Genomic DNA, 24,372 nt, shown 5'->3' on the forward strand with positions numbered 1-24,372 from the left:
AAAGACATAATAGTAATTTTAATTGTGAACATAAAAAATACCTAAACAATATATATTTAATGTTTGATTGTTATAAATAAATCTTTAGTTACTTTAATTCATGTTTTAATCGTCATTTAATTCATCAATTAAAATTTAATTTGTATTTATGATAATTATGCATAAAAAAGACTAAATTGTAATTTTGATCTCCTCATTTTCCAAACCCATGACCCTCTTAAATTTAATTCTAACATTTAATGCCCTTAATTTTATAAATTAGTGATTTTGGTCCCCCTCCTAGATTATTAATTAATGATTGTTATTATTAGAGATATTAAATTAATTAGAAATTAAATAAAAAAAATATTAATCATTAATTTTTTTTAATAAATGACTATTAACTCTAATGTGGTGTTGCATGTAATTTAACCTATAAAAAATAGTCACAAAATTTTAAATTACATTTAATTGTAATTATGTATAAGTAATTCACTATCTTGTGTTGAGTTGCTCTCTCAAACTCCTCCTAAAACTTTTTGAAAGTGAAATTTGTAAAAACATCCTAAGCATCTTTTAAAAAACTATTTTTTTTTACAGACCAAGCAATAATTTTTTTAGCTAATAAATAATGTTAGAAGTTAGCTGAAAAGACTTATCAAACATAATCATTATATTATATTTATGTTAAAATTATTCATCCCATCATTGTAAGAAAAATAAATGTTTCACTTGTAATAATCTAAGACTTGGATCTTTTAAATATAGTCTTGGATTCAATTACCATGGATTAAAAATATATAGTTGGAATAAAAGCCTCTACTAAAGGTGAACAATTAAATTATTTTAAAAAAATTAATTATAACTAAAGTCAATGGATACTTCTAACTAATAGCATGGTGATCCATATGTAACACTAACATTTGACCTTTTATTGTGAATTTGGAAATATATTATACAGTTGGACAATAGTTTTTTCGGTAACATGGCATGGTGTGGTCTTGTCACGGTGTGCAGAGATGTGCTGTGTACAAGAGTTTTTGTTTGATAGTATGTTTCTGAGATGGTGGCTTGCAAGAGCTACGCACGAAGATAGTAATTGAGAAGTCAGTTTTTTTATTGATCGTCTTGGTTTATCATGGTGGTTTGGACTTGGAGGCAATATTGTGGTCTATCTCGAAGTTCATGAGGTTGAGTTTAGGTTATAAAAAACCCGGAGTTGGCGAGTTTTAAACTAACTTCAATTATCAAATGAAAACCAAGTAAAAAATAAGCCTTTGGACTCAAATTCTTTGGATTGATTACACCTGATAAACAAAACTGCAATACGAAAAAATACTGAGATAATTACAACTAAATGCAATAATGAGCACACAAAATAACAATTGTACATAATGCACACGATGGTTCCCCACCACTCAATGAACCCCCCAAAAAGCCGATGCCTCAAATGCAAGCTACTCGAGGCATATAGTGTAAATTTCATGAACATCTTTCCATTTGAAAGGTCATGTTCTCACATCTTTCAGTGCACCCCCTTTTTCAAGCTCACTGACCATATCTTTAAGTGATGTAACCTTCATAGCCAAGGTCCTATATAATCTAGAATACCGTGCTCGAGTTCCATCGGCAGTCCTTGCCAGGGCAAGCAAGCTTAAAGCCTCAGGTAGTTCAGCAAATACTTGCTTCATTTCCTCCAAGCTCATATTTTCCAAAATAGACGGCCTTGGGGCAACCCTCACAATCTCGCCACCTTTAGGTTCCTTAACTCGAGCCTCAGCTTTAATGATTAGTTCTGAATTTGAGTTTGCTCCACATTTGATTATAAATGGTGAGGTATTACCCGTATTGAATTGAAGGACGTTCCACTGTGCCACATCAGTTCCAGATCCCGAGTCTGTATCAGTTGATGGCTTGCGAGAATGTGATAGATTTTGAATGCGGTCATCTTCTTCAGGAATTGACTGCATCATAAAACAGGGTTTAGGAATCCCAAAACTCAATTAAGGTCAGGCTCAGACACAGAATCAGATGCCTGAAATGCTAAGACAGAAGAGCTTTTCAAATTGTTTTCATCCGTTCATTCCTTAGTTTTCTTTCCTTTTTCCTTTGGGGTACAACATTTATTAAGTATTTACATGGGTTATAATCCCAGTTGGCTGAGCAAAAAATTTAGTTAACAATAATTTTAATAAGTAATAAAGGAAATAGACAAATACACTAATACAGGGAAAACAGATAAATTTTGGACAAGCATAGAGATGCTTTTAAAAAAAATACAACAGAGTAAATAAATGGAAATGTTTTAGCCCTTAAAAAAATGGTAATGTTTAAAAAGATGTTAACAGCCCCCACTCTCTCTCTCTCTCTCCTAAATGACATTATCCTGCCATTATGATGAGAGATATGTTTTTTTCCCCGAGCAATTGTAATGAATTTTAGTTAACACTGAGTATGCCAACAAAGTTCAAAGCATATTCAGATTCCTTCACAACTCAGGATACAATCTAGCCATACAGAGCATCAATTTGCTTACCTCAACCATTCTGCGGGCATCTGCAATGTACCTCCGAGCACATGGATGATCAATTTCAAGAAGTGAAGACATTTGTTCTGTCAATTTATCAAGAGAACCGAGCACTGTTCTTTTCTTACTTTTCTCAATGGTGTTCACAGTAGAAAGTCTAGATATATCCTGTTCAAATTATACCTTGAATTATTAAGTATTTCCTATTAGAACACTAAAGTTTTAAAAAACAGATTTCAATAAGAAAAAAGAAACCTTGACTTGCTTCAATATTCTATCAAGTGAAATGAGAGATGCTAATCGTGCATCCTCAGCAGCAGTAGAAGGATTTTGAATAGGCAAACCACCATTTTCCAATGTCAGCAAAGCTACATCACTTCTCATTTGTTGTAAAATCTGAAAATAATAAGAAATCAATGTCAGGACATGATAAATAGACATTCATCTCAGAAAAAAATAAACCATCTGCTTCCTTCTTTAATGGCTATTCAAAAGTTAATCTACCATTAACATTGCAAAGGTACAAGTCTGACAAATTGCCAGAACATTCATTTAACACTGAAGGCTAATGTTACTGGAAAATTGTCCCTCCTTTAGTTGCCTATTTTGTTGCTCAGTATGAACTATAGTAATCAATTTTAACAAATTGAAGCCCCAGACTACATGACTGCACTTTAAATCCTTTGAGTTCAGCAGTCATAACTGGTGTTGTATAGTATATACAACAAATGAGGAGTAGATGTTCCATTTATATCTTCTTCCTAATTACACAAAGATGGTTCTCTAGGAGTGCTGAATAAGATGGGGCAAACAGAAGTAGAATCAACAAAATTATAAAAAGCAATTTTACAATATTTATATGGTACTTTAACTTCCTCTTATCAAAGCAATTTCCAAGTATCATGAGAAAATATTTCAAAAAATAAAAAAAAGCATAACAATAACACGTTAAAATGTTAAATAAAAAATTCCCATGCAATCTTTGTATAAACTAGTGCAATGACAAAACCATCTACTCATGACAGAACTCTAGACATGCAAATACAAGTTTATAGTTTACAGTTACACTATTACATGCATGCTTAAGATATGTGGGAAAGTATCTCCAATTTAGGTAAAATATCTCTGTTTAGGGGCTGTATAAATAATTAGGTTTTGACTTCGTATCATTTTCCTAATTTCCTAGTTTCCAAATATCAGTATATATAATTAATCATGCTGTGGATTACCAGCAGCGATTCAGAAATTCTTTGATCCATCTCAAGTGAAACAAAAAATACCTTTCTTCTTTTGTGATCAACAGATTCTAGAGCTGAACGCAACTTGGCAACTTGTGCTGCATCTTCAGCCTCTTCTGTTGCCAAGGTACCAGAAATATCCTGATAAGCCAATATCAGGAAAACAAGGATCAAGTAAACCACACAAATGTAACTAGCCATAGATGGTAATGAACAACTCAAATATGTAGCAAAGCAATTAGGTTATTTGAATAGAAGATTTGAAAATGTAAGGAGTATTTTGGTTACATTCCTAGCCGATGTGGGGCATCATAGCACACCCCACTCACAGCAAGGATTGCACATTTGAGGCATTAAGTTTCTATAAGACTAAGCATTGTGGGTGGCCGGACATCAATACAGGATACGGTTTGACACCTTATTTGAAATGAAGTAATGAAATGAGCCCGACACAACACCAACGGCTAGCTCAAGGTAAAATGATTGCTCAAGCCTTAATAAGGAGTTTGTTAAAAAATAAGCCTTACAAGGAGTACTTTGGCAATATTTCTAGCCAATGTAGGACACCTTAACAAGATTATTGCAGTAGTTTTTAGCTAGCACTAAGTTTAGAATGAAAGTTAAGTCTGAGATGAGATAGTTAAAGAAAATAACTGCCTAGAAGAAAATACTTCATCCAATTAAAGCTTCCCAATTGGCAATCTCTTTGTGCATCCAATAAAAACACTCCTTTGGAGTAAACATTAGCTAAATATGAAAACTAGGTTAAGAAAAGTACATTATCCAATATTGATGCCAATGTAAGTGGGCAACGCCTAGCATGCTCATGAATGTGTCAAACACAATGAGCATAACTAGTAAGAGCACAATCTCTATCAACACAGTCCCAAATTGAACACGGTTTCTTCCAATAATCAAGAACATTGAATAGCATTCATTTAGAATAATTATTCAAGACAAACAGATTTAAGATGAAGTGTACCTTCAAGTGCTGCACTTGAGAAGTATAGACACGTTTTGAATATTCAAATAAAAGTTGGCCAAGGGCATCAGTTTGGGGAGGCAGAGCACTGCCAAGTCCAGCCATCCAACCATCCATAATTGCAGTTGAAATAAGTTCCAACTGACCAGTTGTCCCCCCTGGTGCATCATTTCCCATAACAGATAGAAAATCAAACTTCTCTGCAAGCCAGAATCTAATTTGGCGCTGCAGCTCTCCTGCTGGAGTATGTACAAATAGTGCCGCAAGAGCCTTGTTTCCAATTGCAAAATTTTTTGCTTCCTCACTAATTTCCCTAAGCTTTCCCCCTGTTACTTGCTGTCTCCAGGTTTCCTACACAGTTTATTTAAAATTATAAAAACAAGGTGACACACATACATACTCCATCCCGCAAATAGGTACAAAGATAATAATGAGACAGGATCACCAGGAAATACCAAATTTTTTTATGATATTCAAAGTTCAAAAGAAAGAAATGAGAAACAAAAATTCTGCTCAATAGTTTTCTACCACATCTAACCAGAAATATTAAAGGGTAATATCATTACTTCATCAATTCCACGTATCTTCAACACAACAGATGAAAATTTGGATTTCTTTTCTGGCTTTAGATTCACTTTAAATCCCTGGATCTGCTCATCAACATATTGCATGGAAGATCTTCCAGGACTGCTTGCTCGGCTGGAACTTCTACTGGGTCCAGTGTTGGCCTTTTCAAGAAAGCACTCAACTGGCAATACCTTTTAGTCCAATGTGCAAGATTTACTAAATTAGGAAGGGTATTCCCGCCAGATTCAATAGAACATCACTATATACACAGTAACACAGGAAAAAGAAGAAGAAAGATACTCTACCTTAATGGATTGCAACTCTGGTGATCTAGCAAGCAAAGATCTTATATACAAGATTCTAACACGGGAAACAAGCATGGTATCCATTACTCGCCTAGGTTCCATTTTACGAATAAATGAAAAAACAGCATCTCTAATTTCAGCAAGTATTTCATGTTCTCTGGAGGCACCAGCTTTGATGACAGCAGCCAGAACCTGCAACAATTAAGAACAATGATTGTAAAATTCTATCCTGCAAGCTGAAGCTATTAGGGTGGCTTGTATTTAAATTGTCTGGTTATTGCTGTTGTTGGAGTCTAGAGTAAACACTGACTTGAAAGGGGCTTTGCCTCTTATTTTCTCTTGTACCGGTGCCTTATTTCAGAATTACAAATACAATTTCAGATTTCTCTTAGCAAGTTCATGTCACTAATCAACATCAAACATATATTTTTCAAGGGTGTCTATGCTCTTACATTTTTGTAGGTGAAACAATTAATAGGGATTTAGAGGTCAATAGTTTGTGTATAGACATGAATAACAGCAAACCTTTATGGCATTATTTGATTCCATGTGCAAACCTCACTTAGTGAGAAAAGACTAGATTGTTGTTGTCTAAGCTCTTACATTTGATATGGGTTCAAAGGAATTTGTACTACCAATATGCAAAGAAATTGAACAGCTTTTTAGCATTTTTGAGCAACTTTATCTCGCAGTTTTCATTTATTTTCTTTTCTAGGATGATATTTAATGTCCCACAAGATACACTTTTCCTCCTCTCTCTTTAGTAATATGTTGTCACAAATTGACTGATAACCATCAGAAAACTATAACTAATCAAGCTTCTATACATTTTCAAACTGAATAAAGAGCAAACATTGTCTAAGGCCCACATTTTGGCAACCAAAGCAGAATTCACAATTTGAACGAGGAAAGAACAACCCAAAAGACTTGATATAAAATCAAAAGAACAATGTAGCACATAAACTACAATTTATCTACTTTCAATAAACTGAACCCAAAACACTCAAGATCCATACCAGCATCAGAAGCTTGTTTGCACCATCAGAAATGGCAGCAAGTCCTTCATATTGATCAGGATTAAAGTCATTCAGGGCAGCAGTAAGATATTCCCCAGCAGGGGTAGTCTTAACTTTCTCGGAACCAGATTTAACTAAAGCAACAGTGCCATCATTCTTATCTATCATCAAAGATGAAGGAAGAACATCCACAGAACGAGCTCTAGCAGTGGTGCTAGTGTCATTCCTGTTTGAATACAACGAGAATAAAGCCAATATCCATAAGCTTAAAAACAAAATATAACTGTAAAACATATAGGATATAAAGTAAAATTATACCTTCCAATATTTTGAGGCTGAACATCAACTGATCCCCTAGATAATGGACTTGACTGCTGAAAATAAATTGAAAATCTTAAAACAACATAAACACCACATTGACAGCCTAGAAGCATGCAATACAAATAATAGTCACAGTACTTTAGATTCTTCCATCTATCCCTTCTATATGTTAGCATATATTGCTGATAGCCTGATTGAAGAAAAGAAAGCATATATGATGAAACAATATTTAAGAATCCCTGTACTTAGAGCCACACAGACAGAAGCTAGTTTATTTTATTAAGTAAAAAATTCTTTGCAATAAAAGTTATATTTGGGCGAGAGTAAACATTTCCAACTACTTTGTTGAACAGTTCTTTTAATGTATACACAATCCATCAAAAGAATGCAAAAGAATTATGATTTAGGAATCACACAAACACACAAGTGTAAGTTTATCTTAAGTTTAGCATGCATGGTCATTATCATGATATGACAATATTCAACAGTTGAATTAGTAAAATTAGTATCCTATATAAATTTACTCAACAACACAAGTGTGCAAGACTCAACTATTAGAGTATATGGAGCCAACCTATACATAAATATTTAATCTAATATTTGACATTTACACACATTTCAAAAGGTAAAGTAGTTGAATGAAGTACCAATTAATTTTAAAATTCTATGAAAATTTATAAGCTTGATCTACCTTCTGAGCATAGTTCAGTAATTGATTGATAAAACTCAATATTTATACATAATTGTGAACTGGAGTGAGTCAAAACTTATTCTCAATGTAAATGGACCCCCACCATTACACACACAACATAATGAATGGTAACTTGTGAACAGTAACTCCAGTAAAAAATAAAATTTGCCTACCTGAGGTGATCCAGCCAGAGATGCTTTCTCAGTCAATTTATCAAATAATTTCTCATTTTCTACATGCAACCTCTGCAAAACGAATTGAGTTCCTCACCAGAATAAAATGAAACTAATAAGCATGTAAGAATTCAACACATTAGAAGAATTCAACAAAATAAATATTCAGAACTTATGTCATGGCACATTTTGATACACAGGAACCATATTCAGGGATTACTTATTTAATCTTTTACAATCTAGAAAGTTCACAAGACTTGAAAACCAGAATTTATGTATTCACCAAAAGAAAAAAGAATTGTACATTGAGATTTCTTGGTTGCAGTTTTAGAATTTCCCCTTTTTCACCACATATATTAAGATGGTTGGCGAGGATTTCAACATGAGCAACCCAAGAATAGGGAGTCGCTCTTCTCACTTGACCAATGAGCCATTGGTTTGCTAAATCTATCCTCAATTAAATAAATTACTACGGAAAAATTAACAACAAAATTGCAGAAAGAAGTGAAAATCAATAACCGCAATCCAATGGGAAACAACAATTGGAAGAATACTAAAATCAGACACAAAATTGACAAGTATATTAGACCTCAATCAGAGCATCGCGTCTCTTGAGTTCCTCTTCCAGTTTCTTGGTTACTGCAGATGAATCCATCCCTTCCCCTGTTGTCCTGGAATTTGATAGAGCTGCAGACACAGTTTCAGGGCCAACATTTGACCCAGTGTTAATGGATCCCAGAGCTTTATTGAGTTGTATTTCAAGGCTTCCAATTTTAGCCTGTATCAGAGGATAAAAAGAGATTACATACATTATCAAGCAAGCCATGGTGGCATGCCATGGCTTCCAATTCAACAAAGTTGCTCACATGCATCTAAGATCACAGTTACTATAGAGCAAAGCTAAGGTGGCATGCCATGGTCGGCAGTGCCATGCCTCAGACTAGGGCACGCGATAGATGGATAGTACACTTGTAGTTGTAGTGCTACCGCCAGCAATATGACAGACTTAGCATTAGCAAGTAGCAACCACTATATGTACTAACTGAAAACATGCAATATGGCCAATGTTGTTAATGGCGGATGGCGGTTCATGGCGGAAAGTCAAAAATCCGCCATAAAAATATGGCGGATGGCGTAGCAGAAAATGGCGGATGTCATGGCGGACAAAAAAAAAAAAAAAACATATATATAAACTCATTGAAATTGAAAAAAACAAAGGATTGCATTCAAATAAACTAAAAAAGTTTCATGAGTTCATACAATAATCAAGTACCCACACCAAATAAACTCATTAAAGAGTTCAAAATAAGAAAATGATAAAAACATTTAAAAGAGGACTGAACAGAAAAAAAAAATTGTGGTGTCAAATAGAAAAAAATAAAAAATGGGACTGTTAACAGTAAAAAGGGGTGCCAAATGGCAAAAGGAAAAAAAAAGCTATAGACAGAAAAATGGGGTGTCAAACAGCAAAAAGCCAAAAACAAAATTAAAAAAAAAAAAAGATCAGGCTGACCCGCGAGACCTTCGTCTTCTTCGTGCCGGTGCGTCGCCAGAGCTTGTCGCCGCCGTTCGTGCGTTGCCAGGGCTCGTCGCGATGTCGACCTTCGTCTTCGTGTAAGGGGTGTCACGGGCTCGCGGCTGCGTGCGCGTGCGGACTGCGGGTGTCGCGGCGGCGGCTGGGTGCGGCGGGGTGCGGGGGAGGGTCGCTTTTAGTTGGAGGCTGTTCTGAATCACAGCTGCGTGGGAGGGTCGCTTTTAGTTTAATGAATAACCGGGTAGGGTTGGGTCGGGTCGGCCCAACTCCTACCGCGGACAAAAACCAAACAAAATTCCGCCATTTCCGCCATAACCGCCATGACCGCCATGGCGCCGCCATCCCAAACCCGCCACGCCACCGCTATTCGGTGGCGTTTTTTCAAAAATCCGCCACGAAAATTCGCCATGGCGCCGCCATGGCCGCCATTTAACAACACTGAATATGGCAACTTGGCAAGAGCATTAGTTAATATGGCTTTGCTGAATTGCATACAAAGGATGATCCTGCTGTATTAATTAGAACATTGCACACAAAACCTTATTTTTTTTTATAACTTAAATTGTTATCAGGAAACAGCAGCACAATATAAATTTGTGAGAAAATGAGAAAGGAAAAAATTCTGAATGTGCTCAAGTGTTTTTTCCACCAAGCAGAATGGGCTTTCTTTATATTCAACAGTATTACAAAATTAATTAATGCCAAACAATTTACAAGAGAACAATTAAGATACCACTACTTCCTAAGATGCATTGAACCTACCTATACCAAGTATCTTGGCTATTCAAAAAAATAAACATTAAAGAAGCTCTTATCTCCAACAAAATTATTAAAGAAAATGAACTTGATAAACCAGTCATGAATTACCTATTGAACATTGTACATAAACTACAAAATGTTAACCTGCAAATTTTGGATGGTTGAATTGCGCTGTTGTATCTGCAAATTTTGCTCTTGTTCTAACTGTAACATATGAGCGACTTGATTTCTAAGCTGAGCATTTTGTTCTTTCTCTACCTTATAATTATCGGCCAGCAAAATATGCTCTGACTGCAGAAAATAAAGCAATGATGTTGCTCACTGGCAAACCTTCTGTTCAAAGCTAACAACCAAGTGTTGTAGCACAGTGTGAATGTTCAGAAAAAGTGGACATCAGACATATCTTCATCATGTACAACATGTTTACATCTCTCCAAAAAAGGCACATACGACATCAACTCTTTCATACAAGAGACAGAATAGGAAAAAAGTGAAAGAACAGCATCAAATTGAGAAAATAAGCAGTCAAATAGTATGTATCTCTAAAATTTAAAGGAACATCACTTGACACAAAAATTTCACTCTTCACAATGTAGGAACACAGGGACAATAGCAAGAAAATATAGCAAATTTGATAATCTTGCACACTGATGAGAGGACAAAAACACTGCTGATTAGCTGCAGTTTGATTCCTATCAGATCCATGCAAACAACTGGATCATTTGACTGAACATTTGCCTCAAATCCAAGCTAAAATTTGATATCAGAAAATGCTAGAAGAGACATTATAGAAAATTAGATTGAATTTAACCACTTAAGAAAATTACTTAAATGCTGTATAAACTTTCTCCTTCTGCTCACTGCAAGAAAAGATCACAAAACTACCTTATGGATTAACAATATTAAAGCATGTCATGTAGATAAACAGAATCGTCAAGCCACTAAGTAACATATCACTACATATGACAGTAAAATTAAGCCCAACTCAATAAACAGCCAAACCTTTAAATCTGTCTGCAATGCAGAAGAAACTTTCCATGCCTTCTGTACTTCATTGAAGAGCAGAACACACTGATCATTTGCAACTTTAAGTGCTTGCTTAAGTCTCAGATCGTCTTGTTTCAGATATTGGATTTCTTTTTCCTTCTCATATAACTCCTTACGTGCATCATTTGCCTATAAAAACCATCACAACTTAAATCTGAAAGATATGTAGTAAATTTGTAATCTTTAAGTCAGTTGAAATTACCACCTTTTTTTAAGGAGACAGAAAACTGAGTAAAATTGAACTTCCAATGAACACAGAGAGATTATATATGAAAAAATTTAACAAAGTCAGAGCAATTTCTCAGTTAGACCACAAAAGAATCAATCTTACATATACAAGTAACTTTGTATAAAACTAGAAAACACTGTTTGAAATTTGAATTGAGTAAAAGGAGCGGCTCAATGCCAAAATCAACATTATATCCATATAATATTTATCATACATAATATGCATGAGCAATATTTTTAACTGCTTCCCATAATATCCACAGTTGGAAATGAAAAGCAAATCAAAAGTAGAAGACTATCTTTTGAAAAGGGGGGATGGGGTTATGGAAGAACTTACAGCATCTCTCCACTTCTTGATTGTATCTCGGTTTCCAAGGCTTAATACAGAATTTCGAGCTCTGGCAGAGAAATTGAGTGACAGTAATGACTCTGATAAATTTGAAGAATTTGGACACACATTTACAATCATCAGAGTTTTTGAACTCCCACCTAAAACATTAAAGAAAAATTACAAAAAAATGTTACCATATATTTAAGACCAAGCAGAAATAATTGAATTAATAGTCATATATATAAAAAATTACATTTGAGTCAATTTTCAGGACGAAGGAAAAAGAGCAAGAATGACCACAAAGGCAAATTATTTTCTTTTTTATATAAGAAATGCAGGAAAATGTTCATAGTGTCACCTCAAATTTGTACCTGTGTTTTCTATCCCACATAGGATAAAAAGTAATCCTTTGTTAAATATTCAAAGGTTAAATTAAATTTTGGTCCCTATAGTTTCCTTTCACTTTCAACCCCATAGTTTTTTTCTTTTCAAATCAGTCCTTAGCCTTAAACTTCCAAGTGTTCTCAAAATAACCCACATTATTATAACACAGTTTCTTAACTTAGTGTTTCTTTATGTGCCATTTTTATTCTATAAAACAACCTCTACAGATGCTCCGTCATTCTAGGAGCTCCTGCAGATACTCTCAACTCTTCTGAGCATGTGCTCTTAAGTTCAACAGGTATACATTTACATGCTTCTTCTTTTTTAAGGTTAATATGTCCAGTAGGGACCAAATTGGTGTTATTATAATCGAAAATGGCTGAAGGGACTATTTTGAAAATGTTTATAAGTGTGAGGAAAAGTAAAAAAAATGAATGTATTAAGTTGAAAATGGATGATACTTTAGGGGCTAAAGTTTTAATTTAACCTAATTTATAACTGACAAACAGAGATAACAAAAAATGGAAACACCAAGAGAATATGTATGCTTCAATACACTTCCAAAATAAACTAGAAAACTAATAGACAATGAAATGAAATCAAAACAAGACAAACACCACTTGATATGGAGCAGGTTTGGATTAATTGTAACAACAATCCAATTAGAAAATGAGGAACTACAGCAAAAACTAGGCAGAGTATCTAAATATTAATTAAATAATATAATAGAATGCAAAAGTCACACCAAACATGTAAAAACTTGCTACCATTTTAAGAGGCACTTGCAATTTTCTGTTATTATTGTTTACAAATACACGTGACCATAAGCTTATTAAAAAAAAGATGGAATAAAAAATAATACCAAGTGAATCTGCAAATAGTTTCGTTAGCATCGAGTTTTCATAAGGAATAACATCCTTTTTTGATGTCAAAGAAGACAAAACATCTCCCAACCTGTAAAGACATTTTCAAATGCAGCAAGAAGTAAGACAGAAAATTCCAACAAATAAATGCTTCTCATTCCTCAGACTCAATTGGTTAAAAACTTCAATATGAATGAAAAAAATGAAGTTCATGAATTTAACGAGAAATAAGATCAGATAATATTACAATCTTGTGGATTTAAACCAGTACTAACTAATTTTGTGATTCAAAACAGAATGCCAAACAGGTCTAGATACGTAGTACAGGTATGACACTATGTATAATTCGCAATCTAAGGGGTTAGGCTCAGTCATCTGCTTTTTGGGATCCAGTGTTATCAATGGTGGATGGCAAAATATGGCAGAAGGCCATAATTTCACCATATAAACACACCATTGGGGCCTATGGCGTTTGGCAAAAAAATCCACCATGGCGCCACCATTTAACAACCATGTTGACATCACTGTACATTTAAAAGCTCTAATTGGTTTGCTATGTCTATGGTTTATTTTTATTTACATACATTTAAAATCATCTATCACTACTTGATTGCATTTGTGCGGTGGTTGTTCAGAATTAATTCCCCAACTGTTTCCAGATTGTTCAGCTGTTATCTCCTTATGCAATAGAGTTTTAGCTTTTTTGGTTAATGCTGAGTGTGTCCTAGACTCAGGTCCTTGGACCAATTTTTGTTGACTAGCCTTAGTGGCTCTTAGAATGTGTGCTTAGGGCCTAACTCAACCCCACAAAACCAGCTTGTAAGGGACAACCCAAGCTTTATAACATCTATGTCATATATCCAATTGATGTGGGACTAAATCACCGTCCTTGAGGCTACAATAGAGGCAGCCCCCAAAGAGGCATCAACTAAGGCAAGCTAGGAGTGACCACAGTTAAATTAGCTTTTCAACAGTGGCCATGGTAGTAGAAGTAAATAGGCTAAATTTTTATGGTAATCTGCAATTTACACTACTATAGTACTATTTGGTGCATTTGATTGGAACTTAATGCTCACAAACAGGGTGTTTTATTCATACACCAGTAAATTTGGGATGACTGATGAGGTTAGATGAATGGCTTCTATTTGCTTTGAAGGACATGGTCTTATAAGAATTTATTATTAAGACAGAAAAGAGGGGTACAAAAGCACATTATTTTTTAAGGGCTTTTTCTTTATTTTCTTAATAGATAAAAAAGGAAATTGTATATATATATAAAGAGAGAGAGAGAGTGAGAGAGAATATAAAGCTTTAGCTACGGCTACGCAAGTGACTCCAGTCATGTAATATTTTATCTCTTTTATGTTCATTGCACTCTAAGTCTCTAACCCTCCCAGAGAGCTGGATAAATTGAAGACCCTAGCCTACTTGAGACCAACATTTTTATGGATCTAGATTGTGATTTTTGAACACGATGAATTAGAAATCAAGCAAATTCAATTTGTTATTTATAAGGAAATAAAAAAAATCAGGTGACAACAGTGTAAATTGAATGCACTATTTACAAGTGTTGCCTAACAGCCATAGTCCCATAGGAAACAGAAAGCAGAGCTAGCCATAGGAGCCCCAACTATCTCCTTATTTATTCCCCAAGCAAATAAGAGATAACAAGAAACCAGTTTCCTAAACTAGTACCATTTACACCTGGGAATGAAAACAGACAAACCACCAAAAATCAAGAACAGAGAGAATACTGAAAGAGCATTGACATTTGACATTAACTCACATGGGTGGACAAAGAACACCTGATGACTACTAATCTAATAAAACTTAAAAGTTGACAGTGAAGAAAAATTTAAAGAATTAAAAAATAAATAAATAAATAAACATACGCTGAAAGTGACTTCATAACATGAAGCATATCTGTGACACGCTCACCACTATCATCTTCTGTTATCAAACCTTCACTTCCGGCCAAATCAACCAAAGAGAGCTTGCTATATGAGTTTTCACCGGTGATCAAATTGTTATAAAATATGTGTATTGTAACAACCCTGACAATACAAGGCATGAAACAAAATTCACTTATCTGAATTAGTGTACACAGTACATCATGCAGAAAACATCTACTTACACAAAACAGATGAGCACAAATATCAAAACAGTAACAACCTTGATAATCTTTCTGAGAGAAAAATATCATGGCAGTGATAAATTTGAAGAAACATCAAGACATAATCAAATTAATAATATTGCTGCTTAATAAGCCCACATTTCTTTCATTTTTCAGTCTTCAATATTTTCTGCCTCCTTTTGTTACTTATTAATAAAAAAATACAACATGTAAAAAGAAAAATAAAAGTTGAAAAAAAAAATCTTTAGCATATTATATATTGTATCCTATAATGCAAACTATAGGAGTATATTACTCAATAGACTGCTTTTCCTTTCTTAACTTCTATGTATAGGATTAACTACAGTTTATTGTACGGCTGTAGTTAACTGACTAGAGTCAGTTGACAGTTACCTCTGCGTAACTGCCTATATAAACTGAGGTGTAACCTTTTCTCATTGGGTTGAATAATATTTCACTTCACCTCAATTCTGTTAGTGATATTTTCTCTCTCTGAGATTTCTATACAAACGCTGATCTGTGCATTGACATCACCAGCTCCATTGCAGAAAGTATGATATCAATAGAAATCTACCATGCAACATCAAACAGCAAATATAAAGCCAATTCACAATATAACCATGCACAATATAGGCAGCGACCATACAAATGAGAAACATTAATCTTTAATGGATTATTTCCTCGACCCTGGAATGCGGCTTTCAAAACCCTAGAAAAGTCCAGAGGGTTATCAACTTTTTCCTGCATTAGTTCTATGAAGTATTCAGGTGATCCAAAACACAATTTAGGCAAGCTTTTCCCTGACTCCAAAAGCAGATCCCTTATCTGTAAGCACATAAAAAGAGACAATGAAAACCTTTATAATCCTAAATCAACCTAAACCAGGAAGCAAATTATAAACCCACCAAAAAGGGTCACAAAGTGAAAAGAAAAGGAGACCTGTTCGTTATACAGCTCAAAAACAGTAATGCAGAATGTATATTGAGAAGTAGCAGTTGTGTCCGAGTTGGACAAATCAAACAGCTCCTCAAAACAGCGAGCATATAAACCCCTATCATAGCTTGATCCTTCCTGAGAACAATGAATGAACATTGCAGATGCAAATTATCAGGCATTACTGACTCAAGAAGTTAAAGAAAATGTACAAATAATAGAGTTCATCCACAGGATAGGCATTTCAATTTCAAATCAACACTAAATTCGAGAGCCTCATCCAAATATTTATTTCTTTTGAAAGAGTGGGATAACAATCAGCACACACAGTGAAAGACGGAAAGAACAACCATAGTGTGCGTCTTTCCAGAATGCGTTTGTCCATATGCAAATAAGGAAATATTATATCCATCCAAAGCTGATTGCACCATTGGCTGAACATCACTGAACAACTCAGCTGCAAACATAAAATAAGAGGTAAGATATTAAAGAGCAAATCAGACAATTAGCAGGGTTTGAAGTTGGAACCCCCTCCCTAGTCGCTCCCCCCGCCACCCAAACAAATAGTAACATAAAAGAGAACCATGTTACCCTGTCCAACATGAGGTCCATAAACTCTGTCAAATTCAAATTCTTTCTTCGAGTTAGACAAGGATTCATCTCCAGTATTTACACGGATGGTATAATCATCTGGAAATTCAACAACTGAGGAACCTTCATCTTCAAATAATGGCCTAGTACGGCAGAATACCCGTATGTTTCCTGCAAATAATAGAACCATATCTAACAGCTAGATAGATCTTTCCAGCTCAGCAAAACATGCATTTGAATATGCTTAAGGATAGGCAGGTCATGTAGTTAACAAGATTAAGTTCCAGCTAACGTATGTTATGTATTACATTATATATTATACAAACAACACCATTGAGGAAAAAAGTCAATCAAAGAAGCTAACAATAGTAAAAGAACTACATTGAGCAATCACCTTTAGATGTCAATAAGTCATTGAACAATTTCTTCTTCTCCTTGATCACAGAAGACATTCTTGCCTCAGTTTCAAGGGCAACTTGATCTGGCATTCACAGATGCAGCACAAAATTCAAAATTTAAAAATAGAAAACCATCAGCATAATGGCTTAACAATAAAAGATATGTTTGTGTAGGTATATTCAAATTTCACATAACTGCAAGTACTTCAAGAAATTAATGCATCTGGATATACACTCGCTACATTTATTGTTGTTGCCCAGAACATTAGATTTATAAACGAATAATCTCATGCCTACATGAAGTGATGGAACAAAACACATCTCAGATAAAACTGCTACAAGCCATGTTTTGTATGATTTGAACATCTCAGAAAAAGTGTTTTTTTTCATTTAATTTTCCGCTCCTCTGACATCTCAGAAAATTCAATTAGTTAAGGGGGAAAAAAGGGTAAGCAGAGAGAGAAAGGAGGCAAGAAAAGGAGGGGATAGTCCAGGCCTCCTGAATGCCTATGTTATCTGCATTTTCAAATTGCCATGTTTTTCTGAGGAAATCTGTATACGCAGGCTTACACTATTAATATCACATTATCATGCTGATCTCATCAGTAGAGCTATAACAAATAACGCTATCTAGCTAACAGTTCTGGTTCCAGTTCTTATACATTTATGACAATAGAGCTTATTTAAATGAACTCTGCTTAAATAAACACTTATTTAAGTTTTTTATCCAAATATAGTCTCAAGTTACCCAATCAACCAAAAGAATAAACAATAAAAATGACAAATATCAAAACGAGCATATCTAAAGAACCTCAAGTCAAGACAAATTAGTGTTACCTAACTTGTGTGTTTTCTCTGCAAGTACACCAAGATATCGTGTAACTCGGTCAAGTTTTGCATTTGAATATTCTTGAAGTTCACTTGCTTCTTGTCTTAACTGCAGGTAGTCAATTCTAGCAAGCTGTGCAAAATACCTGATGTAATTGTTAAAACATGTCTAAAACAAAATTTGCATGATCCATAAAAATTAGCTAGGACACCACACCACAAAAACATAAATTCCAACCAACTTAACTAGCTTGTACTTGTAAGAATATAAAATAGCTTTAAATAGTATAAAAGATACTCCAGAAAAGCACATCTTCTAATCATCCTTTTCTTTGGTACATGGCAGCATGGAGTTCTGAATCTAATACCTAACAGGCTACCACAAGTGGATCAAACTCCCCATCAATCCAATCCTACTAAAAGTATTTAAAAAATGTAAATAATTTACCCTCTCCAACCATATTTTATATACTACAATCATAGATTGTGCAAGAATCATCACTTATATTTGCTTGACACCATATCTGTGGAAAAAAAATTCTCTTAAATATGTAATCCAAAACTAGACCTTTCTAAATGAAACTTTTTCAGAAGAGGATAACGTATACCCTGTTTTACATAACAATAATTCTTTTTCTCTGTTTGCACATAAAATCTTCAAATCCCCAAAATTAGCTGTGAGTTTGATCCTATATCTTACCTTCCAGAGTTCTTGCTATTAGTCAGTCAAACAGCCTCTCCCAACATGCCTACCATCTAAATTCATAATATTGAAACTGAAAGACCACACTCATTTCTTCCTTCTTCATAAAAGAACCACCAAGCACTAATTCACCAAAATCATGAAAAGTTGCAACATCCCAGTTAAGTAAAGTTCACTCGAGAATCATAGAAAATTTATGCCCACATACAATGGTGTTTTCAGAAAGGAGAAATGCCAAAACTTCAATCAATCAAACTGATCATCGTGACTGCTCGACTAGGTATTCTGAATTGCTCCGATTGCCACTTATTAGTCAGCAAATTGTATGGCTAAAAGTTAGAAAAATAATCCATAGACTATGATTACATGCTATTGCTAGCTAGTGAGAGAAATAATTACTCATTTTTCTACAATTGTTAAGGGAACAAAAAAAAACATTAATCTAACCATTTGGTTTTGTCTTATGTGCATAGTAACAAATAAACAAATTGTGCATAATTCAAATAAAGAGTGTTTATAGCATTGTTCTTAGGAAAAATGTTACTAATATATATATGCATGTTTAGAAAATAAACATTTATTTAACAATTTCCTATGAGAGTGTATTAAAAAATACCAATTATTTTTCCAGAAGAAATCCCAACAAAACATGCAAGGATGTGAACCGTTAAAAAATAATTTAAACTAGAAGCAGGTAAGTTTGATTCAAGTTTTACAAAAATGCAGGGGAATTTGGGCACTACTGGATATAAGTAGCAAAAAGTTATGTATATATACTTTTGGATAAATAACATTCTTTTTTACTATTTGAAAATACTCTAAATTGTTTTTATGTATTGTATTGCATTTGGTTTGGTACAAATTTTAAGGAGAAAAAGTTTGCTTTTGTCTTTGCTTAAAAATGCACAAACTAGCTTGAAACTAATTTTATGAACTTATTTTTTTTACACTGTCTATCACTTACATTTATATTAGACAAGTAATTGTTTTGAATAAAAACTTAAATATATTTTCAAGGGTCTCTGTTCGCCACAGATTGAGAAGATATTTTAACCTCCTGACTCTAAGAAATTCATTGCAGATTTTTTAAGACATACGGCACATAGAAGCCAAGTGTGCGCCTTAGTTCAAAACCATGCAATAAACCTAGCACAAAATGAAAGCAATTGTCATTTCCAAATCTGGAATTTCAATTAATGCTGATTGAACCTAATTGATATATTCAACAAACTGCTGTGAGAAATTACCACCTATGACTATGTTCTAAACACACTGATACGCCATTTCAATAAGGACAGTGAATCCCTTCTTTCCTCACATTCCTCACTGTATACTCTATCTTAATTAATGCTGACGGAACCTGGAATCTTCAAAGCCAGAATCTTAATTAAGCAATTGACATTTTGAAATCAGGAATCTTAGTTAATGCTGATTAAACCTAATTGATATAGTATTCAAGCAACCGCTGTGAGAAACTACCACCTAGGACTATGTTCTAAACACTCTGATTCACCAGTTTCTACAAGGACAGTGAATCCCTTCTTAACTCATATTCCCCTATCTTGGTGCCCAACACAACACTAACAGCTTTCAGCTGGAAGAAAAAACCGTTAAGGCAACAATAAAAAAAGTACAGCTGGCATCTCTTCTTCCAAAGGCATTAAACACGATGAGAAATTTTTTGGAAAACGAAACATTATTATGCAGGTAACTCTTCTTTCTTTCATGAACACAGCATTTATTTTTGTTTTGTTTTAACTTTCTGAAACATGGAAGGAACAAAAAATTGCTCAACGTGTCTAACATGGCAAACAATTTCCTCAACTGCAAGTTAAATTCTCTTCAGATTCCAAAATCTAATTCACAGTCAAATCCTCGCCACTAACAGTCACTGAAATCCTCTACACACAAAAAAAATCCGAAAATACAACAAGCACGTAGAATCGATGCGGAAGCAGAAACAACTAGAAGTACTCTCCTCGAGATAGCTCAAAACCGAAAATTCTGTTTCAGCTAGCGAATTCGAAGAAGAAGAAGAACGAGATACACGTGGAAATGAAAACGCATTACCTTAACCTTTTCTCTTAACCCTTCAACTTTGGAAGCCACGGAGTGTGGAGGAACCGAGGAGGTGGTGGAGTTTCTCCTCGCCAACGGCGCGGTAGGTTTCTGATCGTTTTGCTCCGGCGACGGCGACTTCCAAGGCTCGAAGCCGGCGACGTCCCAGCTCCAGCGGTTACCCTGCTCCGCCATTGCCGTTGCCGCGAAACCCTCTCAGATTTCCACTCCCTCTCCTTCGAAATCGAAACGGAAGAATGCAACGGAATATAATTATAATTATAATTACTGTTAATATTAATATAAAATATAATTAATAAGAATTTAAAGTAAAAAAAAAAAAAGGATAAGAAAACACTGACTGAAAGGAAACAGCTTTTTGGTTTGTATCACCATCATTAAAGTACCGTACTGGCTGTGCCTGTAATAATAACAGAGGGAGGAAGCGGGGTGTTTATTTGGTTTTTTGAGCGCCCACATAGGGCGTTGTTTTAGGAAAAAAATTGTGTTGTGGGACACTGTTATTGGGCTCTTTCGGCCCAGCAAATAGTTTCTCCATGGTTCGTGGATTGGACTTGTTGGGTTCTAACGGTAAGGCTTGCACGTGGCAAGACAATAAATAATAAAAAAAATTACTAACATAGATTTACATTTTTTTAATAATGTACTATGTAACTATATGATAATGTACTACCATATTACCATAAATCACGGATAGAAAGTAATGAAGAAATATATAGTAGTAAAAAACACGTTATGTTTTTTCAAATTAGTTCAATTACTCAAATCATGACTAATATGATATAACATGACTAATAAATACTTGGATAGTCATAAATAACTTGGATTAATTCTTTTAATAAATTTCACTATCTTAAGGATTAGTTATTAACTTTTAGTCATGAGATAGTTTGATTCACAATAAAAAAAAAATTGCTCAGATAGGAGTTGTAAATGTGAAATTAATTTCTTAACATGTGTTTCATTTTTCTTTTTCATTTGTTATCCCTCAAATCTCTTCTTTCTAAAACTTGTTTACGAGTCCTACGAAGAACGCCTTTAACACACTATAAGCTGTGTCGTGATTATTATATTTGGTTGTGTGCAACCCACTGATGAGACAAAGTCATCTAACTTAACTTTGCCAAAAATACATCCCATAATAATATCATATCATACCTTCATGGCTTCTTCCCGACATGACATGTTTAATTTTAAGACCGGTAATAGTTTTAATGTCATAAAAATATTTGAGAATAGTAATATTTGCGATAGTATTCACTATATGAAAGAATCGTAATAAAAGTCTATCATAGCAAATTAGTAATATATGAGAATAAGAGGCCATTTTTATGACTAAATAACAAGTTTTTTTTCCGGTATATTTATGACTAACTAGTTAAACATTGTTTGTCATCAAAAGAATAATTACGTTAATTAATTTCATTACAAAAAAAATTATAAATTACTTAGGAAGTTATAACCGTTTGAAATTTGAATTTCACATGAGTTTTCTTTTAAACAATTAAATAACTAGTTTAATGTATATACATCTAAGTTTATTATTATGTGGCATCATTTTACCACCAAAACATAAGCTTATATAATAAGTTTCTTCTTTCATAATTTTTCTATTTTTTGACCTTTAAAGAATTATTTGAAAAATACTCATTCTGATTCGCTATTTAGCTGGTAGGACCAATATAAAAATAATTTATTGCACTAAGTAATACAAAATTTTAATTTTTTAATGGTTTTAAAATAAAAATAATTTACATCATGCAAATCATGTCTAATATATTTCATTTTTTTCAAATTAAGTTATGTGGTTATTATTGATCTTTTTATAGAAGTTTCATGTTTGTTATTTTCTCTTCATCTTATGTTGTTAAGGCAGGCTCAATTATTTTTAGTATTAATTGTCGTTGACATGTTGCCTTTTAAATTTGTTTGTTATTCTCTTCCAAAAAAAATTGTTTGTTATTTTACATACGTAGGTTTTTTTTTTATCCCTAAGCATAAAAAAGACAAGTAGTAAAGAATTTATAGTAATTTACGCTTCATGTTCAAATCAACTAGACCCCTACATGTGTAGTTTGTTTAATAACGCTAAATTAATGCAATTAAGAAAGACTTAAAAAGGAACCAAACAAAAAGAAATATAAAAAGATTTTAACTTTTATGCAAAGTTTGTTAAAAGTTTTATACTTTTTAATTAATCATGTGATAAGTATGATTTTTAAGAAATTATTATAAAAGTAAAAAAAAAAACTATAAAAAAATTTGTTTGTGATTATGACAATGTGAAATATTTCTACACCGTCACTAAATGAACTTGAAAACACAAATTCACAGAGGCTCGTGGACTATTATTTGTGTCATTGTATGAATATTTGCTAGGTGAATTCTATTTCTCATAAGAATTTTGATATGCATGTTGAGTTATTGGCAAAAGAGGAGTTATTTGCGCATAAAGCTTATTTTTGTCACTTTTGTCTCTTGATAAAAAATATATTTAAATATTAATATTTTCAAAATTAAATTCCCTTAGTAGAAGTAATAATCCCAATGTTTATTAAAATATATTAAGGCAATGCCCCCTGTAATAGATTTTTTCCAATGGATGAACAGATAATACTTAGAAGCACAAGACATATTTTTAGCAAATTTGGGAAAATGAGTGCCTCCTCCTCACAATTCGGGGGTATTAAATAGAGGTAACGGTTTACCAAAATATAAGTATCTACAAAGTCATATATAGGGGCTGGGCTAACACTTGATGTCGAAAGGTAAAATAAATTAGTGAGTTGATAACAATGGAGCACATAATTCAAGCTCCGTCAACAGCTACTATAAATTTAAATGACATGATATAGCAAATTTCCTCACCAAATATCAACTCGCACAAAAATCATAACGATTTAGGCATTATCTTGAAGAATGACTTGGTGAAATAAACATGTCGGTGAAAATGCAGATTCACTTGGAAAAAAAAAATACTCTATGAAGCTTCATTGTTTTCTATTATTGGCTTTAGGCTTTTCATGGGTAGCTTAGTTGGAGGACAAAGAAGGACTCTTTTTGAGGGGTTAAAGCCATCAATGAGATACACATAGGAAGGGTTAGAATTTTAACTTTATGTCGAGCAGCGGGCCAAGGGACAATCTTAGTAAGCAACTTCTATTGGGCATAGACCTCCCCAGATGTAATGAAGGTGTTCAAAGGCTTCCTCCAGCCAAACAAAGATTGGTCCTCAAGTATCTTAATTACGAGATCCACCCATTAAGTAGGGTTGAAAATCAACCTTAGTGATCTCGTGTTGTCGAGTGGAAAAATCAACACTTAGTGGGTAAAAGTTGCTTTAGGAATAAAAAGTTGATATTTCTTTATAGCTCACATCAACATAAATTGTTTGACACATCAATGGCCACTCTTTGCCAAATGAGGGATTGTAGTATTTTCAAGGGATACCATATTCGCCCATTATAGCAATACATAAGTTGGATTTTGAATGTCGTGAGATAATTCAAACTATATTTGGTGTAAGTATAGACATGACAATTGGGTGAGTGAAGGCCAAGTTTAACTCTCCCTATGTTGTCCTTAGAACAGACAAGGCGAGTTCATGTAAAAGAGGTGAGTTTGAAATTTTAATAGTCAATCTCATCTACATCAATTTTTATCAAGTTTGAAAAAAATTATTAGGAGGAAATTTAATAGACGGATAAATAATATCCTAATAATATCCTATGATAAGGATATGGTATATTGAAATTACTATG

General features: G+C 33.8%; 1 protein-coding gene across 5 annotated transcripts; it reads right to left on the reverse strand.

Moving 5' to 3' along the window:
- Positions 1–1,242: 1,242 nt before the first annotated feature.
- LOC114380920 (kinesin-like protein KIN-14B) lies at positions 1,243–21,048 on the reverse strand. Of its 5 annotated transcripts, none has more exons than XM_028340060.1 (24): positions 20,953–21,048; positions 20,603–20,826; positions 17,839–17,962; positions 16,998–17,084; positions 16,604–16,774; positions 16,363–16,469; positions 16,019–16,150; positions 15,726–15,904; positions 14,838–14,999; positions 12,945–13,036; positions 11,705–11,856; positions 11,095–11,268; positions 10,237–10,383; positions 8,389–8,577; positions 7,800–7,871; positions 6,933–6,985; positions 6,615–6,840; positions 5,599–5,790; positions 5,293–5,484; positions 4,727–5,077; positions 3,787–3,885; positions 2,762–2,902; positions 2,516–2,674; positions 1,243–1,943 (listed from the first exon to the last, which is right to left on the reverse strand). In XM_028340060.1, exons 2-24 carry the CDS (start codon positions 20,783–20,785, stop codon positions 1,488–1,490), a joined length of 3,840 nt encoding a protein of 1,279 aa, XP_028195861.1. In that variant the 5' UTR covers positions 20,786–20,826; positions 20,953–21,048; the 3' UTR covers positions 1,243–1,487. The 5 variants fall into 5 exon arrangements, with proteins under 5 accessions (XP_028195861.1, XP_028195855.1, XP_028195868.1 ...); XM_028340054.1 differs by having other exon boundaries at positions 6,933–6,988; XM_028340067.1 differs by lacking the exon at positions 3,787–3,885 and having other exon boundaries at positions 6,933–6,988.
- Positions 21,049–24,372: the final 3,324 nt, after the last annotated feature.

The sequence above is a fragment of the Glycine soja genome, chromosome 2 (assembly GCF_004193775.1).
Source record: "Glycine soja cultivar W05 chromosome 2, ASM419377v2, whole genome shotgun sequence".
Lineage (NCBI taxonomy): Eukaryota > Viridiplantae > Streptophyta > Magnoliopsida > Fabales > Fabaceae > Glycine > Glycine soja.

Excerpts from the sequence above, each read along its gene's own strand:
- LOC114380920 (XM_028340054.1), bottom strand. The coding sequence starts at position 20,785 with ATGGCGGAGCAGGGTAACCGCTGGAGCTGGGACGTCGCCGGCTTCGAG. Across the intron at positions 7,872-8,388 it reads GACGCGATGCTCTGATTGAG|AGGTTGCATGTAGAAAATGA; the intron begins GTCTAATATACT and ends TTCGTTTTGCAG. Across the intron at positions 5,791-6,614 it reads CAAACAAGCTTCTGATGCTG|GTTCTGGCTGCTGTCATCAA; the intron begins GTATGGATCTTG and ends TAATTGTTGCAG.